A 19,487-nucleotide genomic window follows, 5' to 3' on the forward strand; every position below is an offset into this window, starting at 1 on the left:
GAATCTGTTGAATGCATATAAATAAAAGCATTGCAGATTTGTCATTTGCCCCTTGACCTGTGCAGTGGCAATCAGCTCCCAAGGTGTGTGCTACTCTGGCCCTGCATTATTTTGTGACCATGTTATGAATCTGCTGATAGTGACAGGGGAATAATAGGACAGTTACTATCACTTCCTAGATCAAGAAACATGTATAAATATATGTTAAAAGATGACACTGTTTCTGGGGAGAAGAAAAAAGTCTTAGTTACACAGAATTTAGAAACAAGTCTTTTTTTCTGATTGCTTATTGCCTTCGGCATAAGTGTTCATGGCATATAGAAAGTGCCAGGATCCTTAGGGCAGATACAAAGAGTAGGCAGGATGAAGAGGAAGAGTCCAGTAAGTAAGCAGAAGACTGGTGGTGGAAGGGACAGCAAGATGGGCAACAGAAATCAAGACTAATGGAAATGCTGCTGAGAAAGTAGAAAGTGTTCAGCCTTCAACAAAGGTATTTGGGAGAAACAAGTAACAGCAAAATGACTCCCATCCAGCTTACACAAAGCCTGAACAGTAACACAAGCCATATAGAATATGGTTTTGGAAAATGGATGCTCTCCAAGTTGCCTAAGTGTCAGAATCGGCTGTGTCTCTCTTAAGTGGAATCAACTGTATCTTCTTTTTCCTTCATCTCAACTGACTGGAAAATATCCTCTCTTTGAGTTAGATAATTCCCACCTGATGTTTAACTAAAATTGTGTAGGGTTACTAATCAAGAATATCAGCAGTATGCTTCACTGTAACAGGTCTATGCCTAAAGCAATGGCCCAGTTGCAAATTCAGCTGTTCCAAAATAAATATTAAAATYACTATTTTAATGATTTATTTTTAGTCCATTGAAATCACTTGAGATAAACTAATGAGAATAATCAAAATTCAGCCCCACAGCCTACACAATTAATACTATATACAAACTAGGAAAGTTAATTGTGAATTTTTATTTATTCTGTTAAACAAGATTGGTTGCTATCTGGACTTCAAGCATGAGTGAAGGAAAGCTTTTACATTATACCAAAAGACAGCACCTCCTTACAGTCTCTCAGACTATTTATTATATCCTTTTGTCTAACAATGCCATGAGGATAGGCTAGGATTAAATTAAGCAAACCCTGCTGCAATGTAGGGAAATGCCTGGATGGCCTCCAGGAGGTTATTTCTGCCCTAACTACTTTTATGTAAGAGCCATTTTAGGAATACAAACCAGTGGAGAGATTAGAAATGGATGAATTCTGAGTATCACACTGCTGTAAGTTCACCAGCTCTTTCTGCATTAGCAGCAATGACTTACTGCAAAAARGAAATCAGAAAAATTATCCCTCTCTCACCTATATTACCTTCTACCCGACTCTGGGAGGTCACTGCATTTCTCTTTGATTGGCACTTGTTCTCATGTGATGAATACATTGCATCAGCTTATTTACTTAGGACTGAAGACTATCCTACGTGGCATCTACCCCACACAAAAATTTCATACATAAATGATTCAGAAGTACATGTTTTATCCATTCCTGCTGTTTAAAATCATGTAAGCCAAACACTAACCACTTTACTGCCACTTAACTCAGGCTTCCTAATGACTTCAGCCTGCCTGCTTATGGGCCAAGGATGACCTGGCTTTCCCAGACATGGACATCTAGTTGTAAGCCTCATCGCAGCTCCTGAGAGATGAGGCATTTACAACACCTACAAAAATCAAATAATTAGGATATAGCCTTTTACTTGTTGCTTCTGGTATTGTGATTAATAGAAAATAGTCCATGAAATTTCTTTTACTATCTTGATTTGCTTTCATTTATTCTGGCAGGTAATAAACTATGCTTTTATAACATTTATCCACAATAGTTATTTTTAAATTGCTTGCACTTCGTCAAGTTTCCCTTTATATCCTCCCCTTTTTTCTTTCCAAGGAGGACAAATATAATTTATTCACCTTTTTATACGGAAACCCTGGAATCTTACTGAAGTCCTTTGCAAACCTTCCAATGTCCGAGATCTCCACAACTGAAACATTATGTTTTTTACTCTCCTATACTTCTCTTTTTCTGTTAATTGCTACCTCTAATCTGGGTGTTCCTGGAGTGTCAATCCCAGCAGCACCTCAATGCCCACATGAATACTCCAAACTACCCTGCACACAGGGCTGCTCCATCTCCCACTTTGGGAAAAGGTCAGCATCTCTCCTTTAAATGCAGATACAGTATAGAGGTGTGTATTGACTCATTTTAGTCATTGGTCTTTCATTAAAAAAACCCACTCCAAGGATGACTGGGAGAGGGSTCCCTATTTTCATTACCACTCTTTTTTTTATGTACTGCCCAACTTTTCTTTATAATGCCCAACTGCAAGTGGATCTGGGAAGTCCTGTCTGTTCCTTAGAGAAAGCTGGAAACTTGTACCAAAAATGTATCAAGAACATAGAGTCCCCTGTACATCAAAGCAAAACCCTTCCCTTCGTATTTATGTCTGAAACTTCAGAACAGCCAGCGAAGATTGTGCTGTCACTTTGGCTCTTACCAAAGAACCTGTCCTTTGCTTTCAGCCACTTTTGCTTTATGTAGCATGACAAGAAAAAGCTGTCAAAACTTTTCATTTTTCTAGTCTGAAACAAATGCTTTTCTTCTGAGCTACAAAAGAAGAAAAGCTTTGAGAATTTAGTGTGCAGGTCTGACAATGAAGTACTTTAAGTAAATATGAAATAGAAAGCATTTTTCTCATGATCCTTTGTATGAGTAAATTTATGGGATATTTTTTAATTCTGGACACAACAGCATGTAGCTGCTGCATCTAAATGCCTCACACCAGATTTTCCACTGGTTTACTTCAGTTTTTTAAAACCATAATTCAATCAATTTCTATGGGACTGTCACACTGTAGAATTGAGTGATCCCATGGAGAATTTACTTTTCAGTTCCTATTGTCATCAGCAAAAATAACAGCACTGGACGTTACATGATAAGATTTTTTTCAGTGGGTATTTTTCACACTACAGTAGCCCATGATAATTTACAAGAAAAAAAAAAAAGTAGAATGCAAATACTCAGAGTATTATTTTATTTATGGTTGGTAATTTTTTTATGTGTGTGCCCTGAATGCAGGTTATGTTGGTCAGTGTAAGTAATTTCTCTAAAACCACAAAACTGGGACAAGACTACTTTACTTCAGGAAGGTCCACTTCTCATAGTGGACACTCACTTTTGCCATTGCCTTTATGGTGAGGAACAGAGACCTAATTTCATGACTAGACTCTGTCTCATATTGGCGCATCTGTGCATCAGCATTGCCAAGCATGCATTTCCTTTCTGATGGACTAGTCAGAGCTAGTTAAGCCTAGCAAATGTGCTTGGTGCTTTAGCAATAMAGCACACACCAAACCTGCTAGCTTTCTTCCATAATATTTGCAAATTTTGTAACAGTTGATTATTTATACATTAACCCTCAGATTTCATTTCTTCCATCTTATACCCATCCATTGTAGATGTAGTGTTGTTGCCACTTGCTCTGTTAGGCATGAATTAATGTATCAGAGCCACGTAATTTATGCATGCTATTTTGTCAAGTCTGTTTGTATGGAATCTGCTTTGGAGAGGCAAACTGCTCTCTACTCTGTGGCCAGAAATAGTATTTTTTTTTCGCTTTTGTGCCATGGATCAAGGTAACTTCAGAGCAGTTACCAGAATGTCTTTGATGAGATAGAAATTGCAATGATCCATGTTTTATGAGATTTCAGGTAAAGGTGATTTGTGTGCACACAGAACTGTGACACTGGTATAATACAGAAAACCCTTGATAGAATGGGTATTTGGGGGATGCCATCAACAGGACAGCCAAAGAACCAAGGACAAAGGACTGATTTACTACATTAGAATGTGACTGTGCATTTCTAGGTTTATAAACAAYTGAGGACACCAAACTGCCTCTCTTTCCCAGCAAGCAGTATTACAACACAGACAGCTTGTTCCACTTAAACAATCCTCACTGCAATAACAGTATTACTTGGGAAATAAAGACACAACATATAGTCTTTTCTTAGTGCTTTAGAATCTTCAGGTCAAGTGCTAATACATATTACAGAGCTCTCTCTGGCGAGTATTGTTAGAGCTGTCATTAAAGACCTCCAAAAGTCTTAACTGTGCAATTGAAAATGTTTCCAAATCCTCTTATCCCAAACATAACAAATCTCACTGTTGTTAAATCTGATGTTTTGTAAATTTGATACTACTTGGCTTATCGAGGGTTTTGGAGAATGTTTTTGAATAATAACACAGATCTACAGAAAAGGAATAATGCATCTGCATCAGGGGAATAACACAGACTGATGGAAAAGGAAAAATCAAAGACCGCCTCTAGTACAGTATGAAGATGATTCTAGGATTAAAAGGCACAATAATGCTAACCAATTACAACTCTGTCTAGGTCATGTGCTACGCGTAGCAGAAAGAGAAGTAAGATGGCAGATACCCTGGGTTATTTTAATTAATTTAATCATGTGACTAATTGGTCTCTGCTGGGTTTCTGTGGTAACTGCTTCCTAAGTGCTGATGGGCAATTGTGTTAAATGTAGCTTGGAAACTGCACGTAGGGTGCAGTGCCTTCTAGAGAGCAAAGGGAATTGTACAGCTGTGCTTGGAAGGTGCTCCTGCTGGGGCTCTGATTATCTCAGCGCAGAACATTTACAGCTGTACTGTCCTCTTCGCTTGTTCGTAAGTACGCTTTCTGAGAGAATGTGCTCATTTGCAGAAAATGTGTTAGACTTTCTTCCTCTTGTCTATGAAAGTAGATTTCCYGGATAAATATGTGAACAAACATATACGCAGCAGAGCACATACCCTTTGGAAACAAAGGCAGAGCAGATACAGAGCGGTGCATGTAAAACTGAAATGACTCCTATGTACACAGTGTGAGGCCCTGGAAAACAGAATGTCTTTTTATTGGTGGCTGTATTCTAGGCTAAATCCATTACTGAATCCTGACAAAAACAACATGCAAAACTGTTTTTTCCAACTGCTCCTACATCTCTTGTATTATTCATGAAATTCCTAAATCCGCACAGGTCACAAGCATGGAGTACTGCAAAGTGGCACAGAACAATGTTCTAAATTGGCAAACACGAAAATGACTTGTGAAAGTCATTCCTTGCTTCATGAGTTGAATTTTGTATCACCACAAATAAGAAGCTGTCATCCTGCTGGATCCAAACTTACACTCACATCTCCTCACATGATTAACGTAACAATGAGAAGGGAAAGATGATTAATAATAGCAACCTACATTCTCGTAATCACAACTGTACATAAGAAATGACTGTTTAATGGAGTGGTAAGTTAAACTCTGTTAAGGGCCCAGAGAAAAATCAACTGAGAATCCCAATGGCACCTTGCAACAAAAAAAAAAAACCTAAGAAGACAATACATGCTGCAAATACAGAACACAACAATGATCAGTAAATGCCATACCTCATCCTAACCTTCCCAAAGAAAATACGGAAATGGGTTAGGAAATACAACAAGATGTAGCCAGGGACAGGTTGAAAGTTTGGCAACTATATTGTCAAGGCAAGAAAGGTTCCATTTCATAAAGCAAGGAAGAGGATAAGACAGAATGGTGAAGAAGGAAAAATGTGCATTACCTCACTGCCTTGGGCTAATTGAGAATAGAGAGCTATTCAGCCTGAGCAAGTGTGGCAGAGTTGGGCTTTATTTTATTTAACATAAATTATTTAAATTAAAAAAACCTTATATAGCTTTATCAGAAAAATCTAAATGCTAKTTATGGATCGTGAAGTACAGAGACAAATACCTAATTTTCATTTTTCCTGTTAAAACTTCACCACTGGCTTGTATCTTGGGATTGAATTCTCATTCTACTGACATCAGTGGAAATATTGCCTCTGATATGAGCAGGACCAAAATAACTCCTTTGTTTTGATGCTAGTGATCAGTATCTTATTAGTATTCTGTTCTGCAATTTATGCTGAGTTATTGAAACCTAAGTTTAAGGCTAAAGAAACAAATGCCCCAAATAAACACACTTGGTATATCTTGGTAGTTAGCTGTGTTTAGGAAACCAATTTGTGTAAGGTACCTGAAAGTTCTGTGAACTGCAGTTTTATGTGCTAGGTTATCTGGTTATCAAATAGCTGAAACACCTCATGTAGCATCTTACAGTCTACACAACATGCTTTAATATCTCTCGCTGTATTCTTTGGAAAGGGTAGGCATAATAAAGTTGTCTACATGTTACATTTTATACTGGAATGTCCAGACACAACAAACTGAAATCAGTTCTATATTAAACTTCTTTAAAAATGCCCCTTAGTACGTGACATTGCAATTTTACATATTGCTTTAATTTTTTGTAAAGTTTGCCATGCTTTCTATATTTACATCAAGGGTATATATCTTAAGATTAGGAAATACTTCATATTTCAAAAGAGCAGTGTGGTGACATTGATAACTGCATTATGAATGTGCAGAATTTTTGTGAGAGATTTGAGGATGATTGCAAGTAAGAATAAATATTTTCATTTTAATGATAATAAAAAAAAATCCATTGACACTATGGAAAATCTATTGCTTCTCCAGAATCAGTAGAAAATAAATGGAGCTATTAGAGTTCTTATACTGGGCCAAAATCACAGCTGATGCAAGCAGCTCCATTGGTTTTAATAAAGCTATGCCTGCTTACAGCAGTTTTGTATTTGGCTGACCCAATGGGAGACGTCAATTTACATTCGGATTATGGCACAGAGTCCTTCATGCTTGCTATGCAATTAGTGCAGCCATTCTGATTACGAACATGGGTCTCACCATACTGATCAGATCATTTGTCTATCTAATCTAACAAATTGCATCTGACAATAGCCAATACCTGAAGGAAGGAATGAAAAATACCTTATCATGTGTTCGGTTACAGGATACATCTGGAGCTTACGCTGGCAGGTAATACCCTGATGAATGAGATAGCGTTTCTGTTACTATTTTACCTGGCATAGCTTTACATTTTGCTAATAGTCACCAATTTTATAAAATGTATGTTGTTATACTATTTAACTATGGCCCAATTCAACTTCTACTCAAGACAGAACACTCCTGTTTATTTCAGGGGCGTATGGTTCAGGCCTTTAACTGCTATTTGTCATAGCTAAGTCCACAAATGGGTAGTACAATTTGGGAAATAATACTGCCTACCGAATCTGAATATGCTATCCTTTCATTTTTGCAGAAGTCAGAGATGGAAGACATAAAGAAGACCACGTATCCATTCTCTCTGCCAGCTTCTATGTTTACCAGTGCTTGTTCATTCCAACTTCATCTGTCCCAAGTGAAGTGGCTGATTTCAGGCCACAATTCCAAATGTTAATATATCTAATTATAATACTCTAGAAATCGCAAAAGATGAGCTTCTTTCCAACCTTTTCATCCTACTGCACAGGCTTAAGACCTCCACATTCCCTAAATCATCTTTAACACTGCTCATATTTCAGCTCTGTCCATCTAACTATCCCCAAATCTTGCTATTCGTTACTCTATCCTTGTTTCAGTAACCATCCTTCTCAACATGGCCACTCCAGACCCTAGTTATTGCCATTTAATTACCATTACATCTTCAMTGTCCAATTTATTACCTCTGACTACCCTTAGYKTCAGCATATTGTCCCACTCTTCTCATTCCACTAAGATGTTCGTTTCAGATTTTTTTCCCCAGATATATTAGCTTGCTCTTTTCAAAGTAGAARTMATTTAGTTGCTTTTCTCCATTACTTACAATTCCTCAAGAGAATTATTTTCTGACCTGTCTGGTATTTGCAACTCCTCCTAGTTTAGTATCTCTGTAGAGTTTGTGAACATGCTGTCTGTTCTTTCCTGGAGATCATTAATGAAACGTGAAACAAGACCAACCCAATGCAGGTCCCTCTGGTACTACTCTACCCATAACCTGATATGCTGCTCTTTATCACCACCCTTTACTTTATTTCTTGAGCCAGTTTTCAGGCCACTTGACAGTGTTCATATCCAAAGTAATTTGAATAAATCTGAGGGTAAGATTTCATGAGATGTTGTATCAAGTGCTTTACTAAATTCCAAACCCATTAGAACTTCTGATTTCCCTCCTTTAGCTTATTTCGTAGTATGTGTGCAGAGTAGCTGTGGTTGTTTGGCAAAAGCTCTGTACTTCTCAACCCATGGATATGTTATTCATTGTCCATATGGTTTAACTGCAGAAAATTGGGGATTTGGTCAAGTGGCTTTTATGTGTGGAAGTATCTGCCTTTTGTGGGAAAATTCAAGCTTTTCATACCATTTCTGCTTTTTCCTTCATACCTGAAAAAGTGCATTATTTGATCCAAAACTTTGAATATTTCAGTTGCTGGCTAATATGTTATAGGTACTGCAGCTTTTCCTAAAAAAAAAACATATTTTTCTGCAGGCAATCGAATTAAAAACTTTTCTCACGCATATAAAAAACATTCCTCAGCAGTAAAAATATGTATCTAGTATTGGAACTAGATTCCTTTGGAATGCAATCAGCTTCTTATTTCAATAGCTAACTTTTGGATTTAAATATCTACTTCTTAGGCATCCAGTCTGAAACTGCGGACTTAGATATGCAGGTATGCAAAAATGCATTCATCCCTTGTGTGGAACATATCAAACTACGCACAGACATCAAACCACATCTTGAGTCCAAATGAGCTATGTTCATTGTCTAATACGTTACGTATAAAAATTATATCCCAACTCTTCTTTAAAATTTCACAACTGTTCAGGTCATGCCTATCTTAAAGTCACTTTATTCTGCCATTAAACAAATCAAATAAAATTACTCAGGATCTCTCAGCTTCATTTCCTATGTTCAAGAAGAAAGCAACTCTCTTATCTCTTCCTTCTTCTTCTTCTTTTTTTTTTTTAACACCATACAAATGACTTCCAAATTTTCAGGAACAGTTGCTGGTTTTAATGATATATTGCAGATCCTTGTCAATATCTCTGCTGCTTCACACTTTTATTTCCTCAGGAACACTCAGATGAGTACCATCTGGTCCTGGTGATTTACTGCACTTAAGTTTCTGAAGTTGCTCCATAACTTCCTCCTAAGAGACTTCAATTTCTGTTATAAGGCCCCATTCTGATTTCCTGTGAAAAGTGTCCTTGGAACAGGAATTTCCCCGTCATCCTCTATAGTGAAGATGGACTTAGAAAATTAATTTAACTTTTCTGCTGCTTCACTATTTCAGTAAGGGCTGGAGTCTGCAGGGTGGCCTATAGGAGCTGCAGTGTTAGAGGTGAGTTTTCTTCTACTATGATACATTTTCTATACCTTTTACAGCTCCCCATACATATGCACTTCAGAAAATTTCCTTGTCCTTTATTTTAGTGTGCACTTTATCTCATAAACCTTTTTTATAATTGACATGAGCAGATTTTCAAACCTTTGGAAGGATGAGTTTTGCCTTAAAAAGTCAGATAGTTGGTATTTTTGGTACAAGTGTGCCCGGGACCCCACTGGCATTTCCATAGTTTAACAACAACATTTCCAGTTTGAAAAAAAATGTTTTTTCCTCTCTTGCTGTGTGAAAACTACAGAAACAATAAGAAAAGAGACCACATGCGAAATAATGAAACTGCCTGTACACAATCTACAGTCAAATATGCAAAGGGTCTGATCTAAAGCTCATTAACATCAACGGAAAGTCACCCACTGATGCCAATGGAATTTGGATCAGGCCCAAAGCAAGCACGTCAAAAGGCAGAATAGTATTTTTTCTCTAATCTTTCAGTTACAGTAATCATAGGTGTTGTTTGTAACAGTAGAGGTAACAATTTTTCCAATAAACGTGTGATTTTTAAGTTGACAGTGTCCCTTTAAGCTTATGCACTTCTTCACTTAACTATGCCAGATTTACTCTCCCCTTTCTACTTTTTCCTTGCTCAGAGGTATATGTACCATCTGTGCATCTAATATGGTGTTCTTAAATAGCCTCCAGAGTGATTCAATGCTGCTTTTTTTTTCTTTTTTTAAACTTTCTCTTGGTTAACCCTTTTCCTTGTTATTTTAGAATCATCTCTTTGAGAATTCCTCTTCCTTTCTTTCTTTAGGATGAGGTTACAATCTCGTAATATTAAAGTTAGTAGKATATTCACCTGTTGTTTTAATGCCTGTGCATGAAGGCAGAATCTGGCTTCCTGCTTTTCAGGCAGGAGATTAAATAAACCAAAAACATCTGAAGCCACATACACACACAAAWCCCTCCCACCTCTAAAACCATCAGATATTTTATGACTGTTTCTAAAAATTATTAAACAGATGAGCACATTTACTTTAGATACAAAACTGCATCCAGGCTGACAACTTGCAACATATGTTTACTTTCAGCCCAATTTAAATTCAAATGGATGAGTTATAAACGCTTGGGTTTTTGACAGAGAGCAGCCTGTAACTGAACTTAGCTGGCCAGCAAACAGTCTTTCACTATTGCAGAAATTATTTTCTACAGCAAAGATATTTGACTTTTTCAGGCTTTTGCCATATAAAAAAATACCTGTTTCTTCCAGCAAGTTTAACACTTACACTTCAAGCACTGCTTGAAAAATAGCAAGTAGCTGACTTTAACTAGCAATTCCTGGTAATAGATTTTCCTGTTCATCTGGCAGCGTGCAAGTTCTATCCATTTGGCCTCTCCTAGCCTCATTTAGATTCACGAGGTCAGATTCAAGGTTAATGGGTGTAAGGGCTTCTTCAGTCTTGCTGTAAACCAGCAAACGTTTGCAAACAAAGCTGAAGCGATGTAACTTTCCTACCTAGAAGGGGCCAAAAGATATATGATATGGTTTATTCCTTTGGTCTGGCATAGTTTCACCACTGAATTTGCCCCAAGATTTGTGTGTGTGTGATGAAGAGGGAAGTAACCACTTTAGAAGAAACTTTGCAAACTTAATTTTTGCTTAATAACATATATAAATACAGATCATCAGCTGACAATAATTTGCCACAATTCCACTGAAATACCATCTCTATGGCACAAATTACTTAGCTGTTATCTAATGTTTGAGAGCACTGGGATAGCTACTTCTGCCCCTGTGAAAATTCAGAACTAGAAATTACTTCTACCTTCAACAGGGCCCCTAGGATTTTCTATTGCTGCCCATTATGGCCCTCTGTCTAAGGAAGAAAACTGTTAGAATTTCACCTAGTTAAACTATGCAGTTAATTGCAGTATTGCACACATCTTTCCAGGAGTGTGTACTCAGGGTCTCACTCACAACATTATTCCTAACCCAAGCATATTTTTAAAAAAACATATTTGATTAATTTTGATTTTTAAATAAATGTATATGTATCGTGAAAAAATACTCAAGCTACTTTTTTCAATATTTCCCTAAATTAATGAGCTGACTGATAAGTTAACAGATGTATCAAGCCAATAATTTATTCAAGTGTCATGATATTTTTGAACAAATATATTATTTAATATGCATTTCATTATTTGCCCAGCTCTTACGAGTATTAATGATTGATGTGTTCGTGAGAAAAGGGAAAGCGGCATCAAATATAACCCGTGCAAATGAAATTCACTTTGCAGATCTATCCTAAGTTTTCATTAGAAAAAATGCTGTTTTCCATAACGATTCTGTATTGATCAAATGGAAACAAAGCTGAAAGGTGCATTATTTCATATGAGGTCAAGGCAACACACGCTAATCTAATGTAACATGAACAGAGATAGTGGAATGTAGAAGAGAACAATATTTTACTGTCTAGTTCACATACATCAGAGCCAAAGGAGTTCAGAGTAAAGTAAGCACCCATGTGTATTATGTCTGCCCATTTTCTGAATGCATCATTGCTATGCATCTAGACTCTAATCAAAAATCCCTTGATGATATAGATACATACTGGACACAGAACATGAGTTCTATCTTGCCAAACTTTTTAAAGGAGCAAAATGTCTGTTTTTCTCCTAGTGTCTCTCTTTCCACTCGTTTAAAAGACCTCAGTGATGTACCTTAGTAATCTCTAGAAAAATAAGTACAGACATCTTTCTTCCTCAGTCACTCTGAGAATGTATCCAGCAGACAGCAACTTCTTCCATAACTCCAATATCACAGTGTCGTAGTATCTCCTCATTTAAATCCAACTCAGTGGTCTAAACTGCATAAATCCAGCAGTCAAAAACCTTAAAAGCATTTCCAGTCAAGTCCTAATGGAATTAGCAGTATTTTGTTGTAACATCTGTATGTAAACAAAACCTACTTCTGGCAGTGAGGAGAGAGTCAATCACTGAAGCAGTTCAGAATTGATGTGAGGCCACCTCACATAAACTGGTCGATTCATTTGACTCAAATGCCTGCTGTCCAAGAGACAGCAGATTCTAAAGTCGTAATTAGCACATTCATCTTGATATAACCAAAGTAGCCAGAATGCAACACGACTGATGTAATGTGACATGGTGGTTAAAATTAAAAGTGAACACGCCTTTTAATTGGATTGGATACCTGCTGGTAATTCAGACAATGGGAATTTGATTCAAATTTATAATATTAAATGGCAGCAGATGGACAGTAAAATGTCCATTGAGTTTGCAAACTGACAAGCACACTGGTTTGCCAGGTCCCTTCATTAAGGCATTGGTGGCATCAGTCAGGTGCTGATGCATTTCATCATTAGCAATGTTAATACATTTTGCTTTGGTGTGGGTGAGCAGTGAGATATTCTGACTCTCACTAGGTTAATTTTGGAATTTCATTTGCTTCTTCTAATCATAGGAAAATCTCAGCTCTGGTTTAGGCAAGGAATTTTGGTTTTAGTACCTAGTAAGCAGAAAGGTCAGCTGATGACAGCTAGACAATGATACCTACTCTTCTCCCTTCTAACTAATGCCACCCATCTCTCTCACAACTCAGGATTTGCTTTATATTTAAGAGTCTGTTACAGATTCTTGGTCACTGTCTGGGGCCTTCCACTCTCTACATACTTTGTAAACATCCTCTGAGGGAAGATATTTTCCTTCCCCCTCCTTTTCCAGACAGTTCCTCAAAGCAGTTAGCCATTGTGCCCCCCACTTAGACTATTTCCTCTACAGACCCAGCGTTACATCTGCATTCATTCATTAGCACTCGTTTATATCCTAACATAGCAATTATAGCTATAAAGATGTTTGTCATCCTTTCCCCTTCCACTTTTGAGCGTTAGCAAGAATCTTTGCTAATTGGCTTGTGCTGCAATGTACATACACCTGCTTATGTACACGTAAATACATATGCACGCATTCTATGTAAATCCACATAAAAAGAAGAAAGTTTGTGAATTGTTTCTTCACTCACACTTCTCTACATCTCTGTAAAGCCAAATACAGACCATTTCATGCAAACCAGGTAGGCCACCAGCCCTACACTGACCTTTCTGAATACCAAATTACTGCAGGTTAAATCTCCAGTATAAATACTAGTTTTATGTTCACAGTCCCACATGTTTCCACTTTTTACAGAAAAAGAATCTGAAGGAAGAGGTAACATCTAAGATTTTTTCTTCYGTCAGGGGCATTATTTGCATCAAGTCACTTTAAGCAGTTTTCCAAATTTTCATGAATGGTGATCATTTTACAAATTAAATTTTGCATGTGCCTAAGGAAAAAAAAGAGAAGCTAACTTTTTTTTTTGCCATTACTCATTGACTTAACAGGGAGATTGTTACAAATTTCTCATGCACTGTTAGGCAGCATAATTAAGCTTGAAATCAAGAGAACTTTCTTTGACAATCCTCAGTAATAATTTGGGGGAATGATAGCTTCTATTTACTCCTAATTTTTAGTATGTGTTTGTATATACATGTCCTTATTAATTATGTAGCGATATACATTAACTGAAAAACTATTCAGGCAGGAGTGCTAAGGCTTTATGATGATGCTATGTGCAGTTCATTGTTTTTAAATACAAATTGAAAATGGAAGGAATTATCTAATGCAATGGAATGCATTACTAAATAAAGGCATATCACTTCTTATGGGCCAGTTTCACTCTTCAGATTCATTCACGCCATGCAGACGAGATAAAAAAAATGCATAAAACTTCTTCAGGACTGAGTTCCAACACTGAAAACGAAATGCACCTTGCCATTTCTCTCACCTTGGAACAGCAGGGAGAGTAAAGTTAGATTCTGTCTTGGAGAATAGTGCCATGTTAGCATGAAGGACGTCTGTCCTTGCTCTCTGCATTTAAGTCCATTAGGACCACCACTAATCAAGTTACCTGGCTATCTATGCTATTGACCCATGTACAGTGCTGCAGATCAGTGTCCCATAGGAGGAGAAAGAAAAAATGATCACCATTTACTTTTTCTTGTTGCTAAACAGCAGTTTACTTGTACTTTTTGATTAATGCCTTTTTGTTTATTTGTAGAAGTTAAATTTGATTACACTGTAAACAAAAATATCTATCATCTCCGAGTGAAAGGCAGAGCAAAGCAGAAGCAAATTCAAGTACTGTCTGACAACCTGGCAGCCACTTCCTCTCCAATATCTTAATCCAGTCAAGCAGTTAGTTCCAATCCAGTTAGTTTTTAATATATCTATGAACAGCACATATAACCTACATGAATTCAGTACTCATCCTAGGTTTGGCCATTAGGTCATAATAAATTTGTTTTCTGACTCATTGATTCAATAAACTTAATTTTAAAATTAATCTTTTTAGGCTTCAAACTCACTGGATCCAATTATGAATCCAATATTTCCCTTTAAATTTAATATTCTGAAACTTGGTGGTCTAGTGCTTTTTGCCCGTGTGCCTCCTTAGTACTAAACTTTATATTAGTCGGCCTATAAAATTAAATACTAAGGAAGAGAGTATCGGAACAGCTCCAGATCTTAAATCTATTCAATTACAAACATGAGTATGAAATACTCCCTTTCCTGCAACAGTTTCTTTTAATTGGTATTATTATGTACAACAGGTTATCATTATGCACTACTTCATTATGTACATTTGACTATGCATACTAGACCAAACAGGAACACAAATTCAGATTTGGGTTATTTTTGTTGGGGGGGAGGGTTGGGTTTTTTTTCTGACTCTGATATAATCTAAATACTTTGCTCTGCCTAAAGGGGTAAAATAATTTTTTTTCTTCATTTATTTCTAGTAATTTAGACAAAATAACACTCTGTGGGGAGACACATTATAACTGCAAAATATATATATTTCTATTCTTGCAAGGCATGTTTGCTAATAGAGATAATTTTAAATGGTCATGACTGCAGGATATCTGGGGCAAAATCTGCATTTCTTATGAGAAGAGCAACTTACAATTGTGCAAGTCTGTTTTCCTTAAAAACTCCCAGTCTCGGCCATGAAACTCCCTGACAAGCCTGGCTATACACAGATGCAGAGCATGCACCCACAGAATTTCTAGAGTACAAATGGACACAACTGTGCTATGACAGAAGGCATGAAGGACGGAGAAGTACCTCCAACTAAAGTGCTTGGATTCAGACACTGCAGAGGTAGCAGTGTGCTGCCTTATTCCAGCATATTGCTGCTCTTGCTAAACCTACTGCATGAGAGGGCTGGGGAAGGACTTACAGAGTGGGAGTAGTCATTGCCCACCTACCCAGAGATTTTGGGGGGCATTTCTCTTGCCCTCTGAGGGCACTTGAAGCTGGTTTCATGCCAAGCTTTCTCCCAGCTGGGAATTTGTGGGCGTGGGGTGTATCCACGTAGATTTACCCTGTGTATGGAAAAGGATTTTTTCACTAGGATGATGAGAAAAATCCTAATTCTGAACACAACAACTGGCATTCAGAGATGTCTAATTTGCAGCATTACTTAGTGCCATTTTGAGACATTAACAATGATTTATTCTTTACTGTTCAAACCATTCTATCATTTTAAACATGTGCTTATTACAGCATCTCTTATCTGGAGGAGAGAGGGAAGACTGCTTAACACAATCCATTAGGAAATTCAAGCTTTAAATGAAGTGACCACAAAGTCCTATCAGCTCCCTGAAATGCAGCAGCTGTACATATTTAATGTAATACAACACTATATTGTTGCAGAAGTCTGCTGTTTAAAATATACATAAGGCAGGTGAAATGTGACTATTTTACTCCTCTGTTTGAAAAATGAGAAAGTGTAGAATAGCGTAACTTCCCAAATACATAAATAAACATTAGACTCATGGAGAAGACAGGTACACTGTTGGACTGGTAATAACAGTTTAAAGGTCAGCAGTTGAATTATTGCGACCTTGTTCCGTTGATCTTGTTCCTCAAGATTCTGCTCTATTACCAACAGGTGAAGTGCAAAATAAGCAGCATGAGGGTCACCTGCATTCTGTTACACCTGCCTAAACTCAATGGCAACATTTCCTAAGGATTCTCCASTCTGATCATTTAATGCCCTAAACAGCTAGTAGGCAGCTCTAGATTTCGAGAGTTGCATTAGATTCTGCAGAGTACCAGATTTCACAGAGGTGAAGGGGAATAAAATGTAACTTGATGATTTACCTTGAAGGGGATCTAATGTAGCAACGAACATGTCATCAATCACATGTTATTTTGCCAAATTTTGCCAAGTTCTCCCACAGGACATATTTTTTAAAATTTGTGACCTTTCTAGTGAAGAACAGGACATTTCAAAGGGATATAATAGCATATTAAAAGATTAGGAACTTATTATTTAGGAATAACTTACTACATTAGGAACTTATTATTATTCAGATACACCCAAAATATAGTACAGAGAACTTTCTGTATAAGAAGCTGAAAGTACTCAGAGCTGAATAGCTTCCAGAAGTAACTAATAGAGGTGTAGGAAAGGAAGGTAGGGTAATGAGATGCACTAATTCAACCTTTCTTATAATACAAGGTCAAGGAGATATCCAATAAAGCATACAAGTAAAAAAAATTGAAGACAAGTAAAAGCAAACTTTTTCTTCTATTGTATGACTGATTGAATTCATAGGCATAAACTATCACTGAATTCTGCCACTCATGGGATACTAAAAGGCTCAAGTATATCTATGCATTATGTTAACATGCTTTTTTTTTTTCATTTTTTAGTATGGGATATAAACCCCCCTATTTCAGGATCTAAGCTATAGACTAAAAAGACTCTCTTGTGAATTGGTTGTTCTTTCACCAACCATTCAAAGGTAGCCTAAACTATCTGGTACTCATCAATGCTAGGCACACATGACCACCTAACTAGGATCACTGACAATTCTTCCATTACTTTGACCTATCTCACTCATGTAAATTTATGACTAAAAGTCATGGGAACATCATCTGACAGTTATCTGTATCCTGTTACCCTAGAACATCTTACAAATCATAAAATATATTGAATTGCACATGCATAAATATGCCTCTGTGCACATATACGTATATATTGGAACCTTTCTGTCATGGTTCTGAGCATCAGTTTATGCGTCTTTCTTTGCTTTGAAATGAGGAGTACCTAAGAAGAATTTATTTCACTCCTCCACACTTTTTCTAGATAAAAGGGTATAACACCACTCTATACAGAGGATTCCACATGACTTTAACTTGCCTATCTGCTCCAGTAGACATTATGAGCTTGATTCTCAAAGACTGCAACTATAATTCCACTCTACTGATTTTTGCAACCTAATTCTTCAGGCACTTTTTTTTTCTTTTTTTTTTTGGCAGGATGATGTGACCCAAATTCATAAAGGAGGGTAATTTGCTACAACAGTGCATCTTGAATCTAAGATACGTATGTACTTAATTGTTATTACTAGAGATTTAAAATACCAGATTTGAAGATCTGAATTCTTTTGAACTTGACAGACTTTGAATGTTCTATAGCATGAGGGTAAATTGTATCATTTAGAAAACCCAAATGTAAAGGGTTTTAAGAATAATAAATATTTCTAAGACAATGAAGGCTAACCAAAGTGGTCCTCTTGGACTAAAAAGTGCCAAAAGGACATAGCTACTTTTAGAAAAATTGAAAGTGCTGGAGTGTTACTTCTTCTTTTTTTTTTTTTTTTTTTTTTTAATAGCATATCACACATTCTGCAGCAGAAAACAGCTGCTGAAATAACCTAGAGGGCATTTTCAGGCATGGCACTAAAGCAATTACAGCGATTTTTGTAGACATTCAATATTAGGACTACATTCTAATTTTAGACAAAGTCAAATTTAAACAAAGTAGGAGGGATTTTCATGCTACTTTAGATGTTCTGACATTGCTTATCCCAAATCAAAAACTATGATGTCTGAATTTTGCAGCAATAATTTATTAACAAAGATATGCTTCAAAAGACTGAAACTACAGCTCACTGGCATCAGTGAGAAGATTTCCGCTACATTGATGGAGCTCAGATTCAGGCCCTAACAGCCTAAAGCCCACTGCCATGATCCCACTGCCACTGAACTTAGTGATACAGCTTCCGCTGACTTCAGTTGAACAGGACTCCTGGGGTAAGTCTAACATAGTCTCCATAACCACCCTGTAGTCTATGCAGGACACAGCCTCTATATATCCTGTTCTGCTTTTGTGATTCCTCCTCTTCGCCATGTATACGCAGCAAGTATTCTTAGACGCTGAGGCCAAATTGGGACTCTTATGTTACTGTTTATTTAAACTCATTGACTCTCACAAAACTTAAGCATCAAGCTGAAGGAAACTGAAAGAAACAAGGTTAGTAAAAGGTTGACAGTCCAACAGACAATACAGATAGAAAGCGAGGGACTAGATGAAACAGAGAAGCAATAAACAAGCTTCTACTTTATGCTAAATAAGACCCATGCTGGGCCTGATTAAAACTATGTCTATGGATCTTCATATCCTTATTTCTCTTACCTTGTTTCTCTTGAAATATGCTCTTCGGCAAGCTGCAAAGCACTTCTCACTGCAGAAGCATTTCACTTCACTTCCCATACTCAGGGAATAGCGCTTGATTCCAACTTTCTGGCACCAGGCACACATTATTTGTACATTTGACACATCATCTTCTACAACAGAAATATAAGAACAACATTTACATGAGATGCAAACACCTTCCTCAGACATCTGCATGCTCAGTCTTAGATATAACCAGCGCCAGCTCATCTTATTTCTAACTTCCTCACTCTCTGAGTGGAAACGTGCAGCTTATGACTACCAGCTTGTTCCTTAGGCAGCCAGTGACCTGTGCCAACCAGGCTCAGTAGATTGGCAGAGCTTCTAAGATGGCTGGAAAAGGTTATTAACTTAAAAATGGTGCATTGCTGAAAAGCTTTGGAAGTCTTGAGAGCTTTTTACATTTTTAAGAGTATGTGACTATTTATTAAATAATTAACCAAGGCTAGAGACTTAATAATTACTGCTGCTCTGTTCTCGTTGCTTACAGTCCCTCATGGAAAGCCCCTGAGATATTCTGCTTAGCAGCCTCATGATAAAATACACTTGATACTGCACCAAAGTAGGGTTCTAACAAGAGTC

General features: G+C 37.1%; 1 protein-coding gene across 6 annotated transcripts in view; it reads right to left on the reverse strand.

Annotated features, from left to right (window-relative positions):
- The window catches only part of SOBP (sine oculis binding protein homolog), a 115,818-nt gene that overhangs the window by 72,546 nt on the left and 23,785 nt on the right, over positions 1-19,487 (reverse strand). For all 6 annotated transcript variants that reach the window (XM_085306907.1, XM_085306908.1, XM_085306911.1 and 3 more), the window contains one exon: positions 18,867-19,018. In XM_085306907.1, the coding sequence (XP_085163033.1) occupies positions 18,867-19,018 (152 nt within the window). The remainder of the gene's footprint in view (positions 1-18,866; positions 19,019-19,487) is intronic.

The sequence above is a fragment of the Rhea americana genome, unplaced genomic scaffold (genome assembly GCF_003343005.1).
Source record: "Rhea americana isolate MKP2758 unplaced genomic scaffold, rheAme1 scaffold_25, whole genome shotgun sequence".
Classification (NCBI taxonomy): Eukaryota; Metazoa; Chordata; class Aves; order Rheiformes; family Rheidae; genus Rhea; species Rhea americana.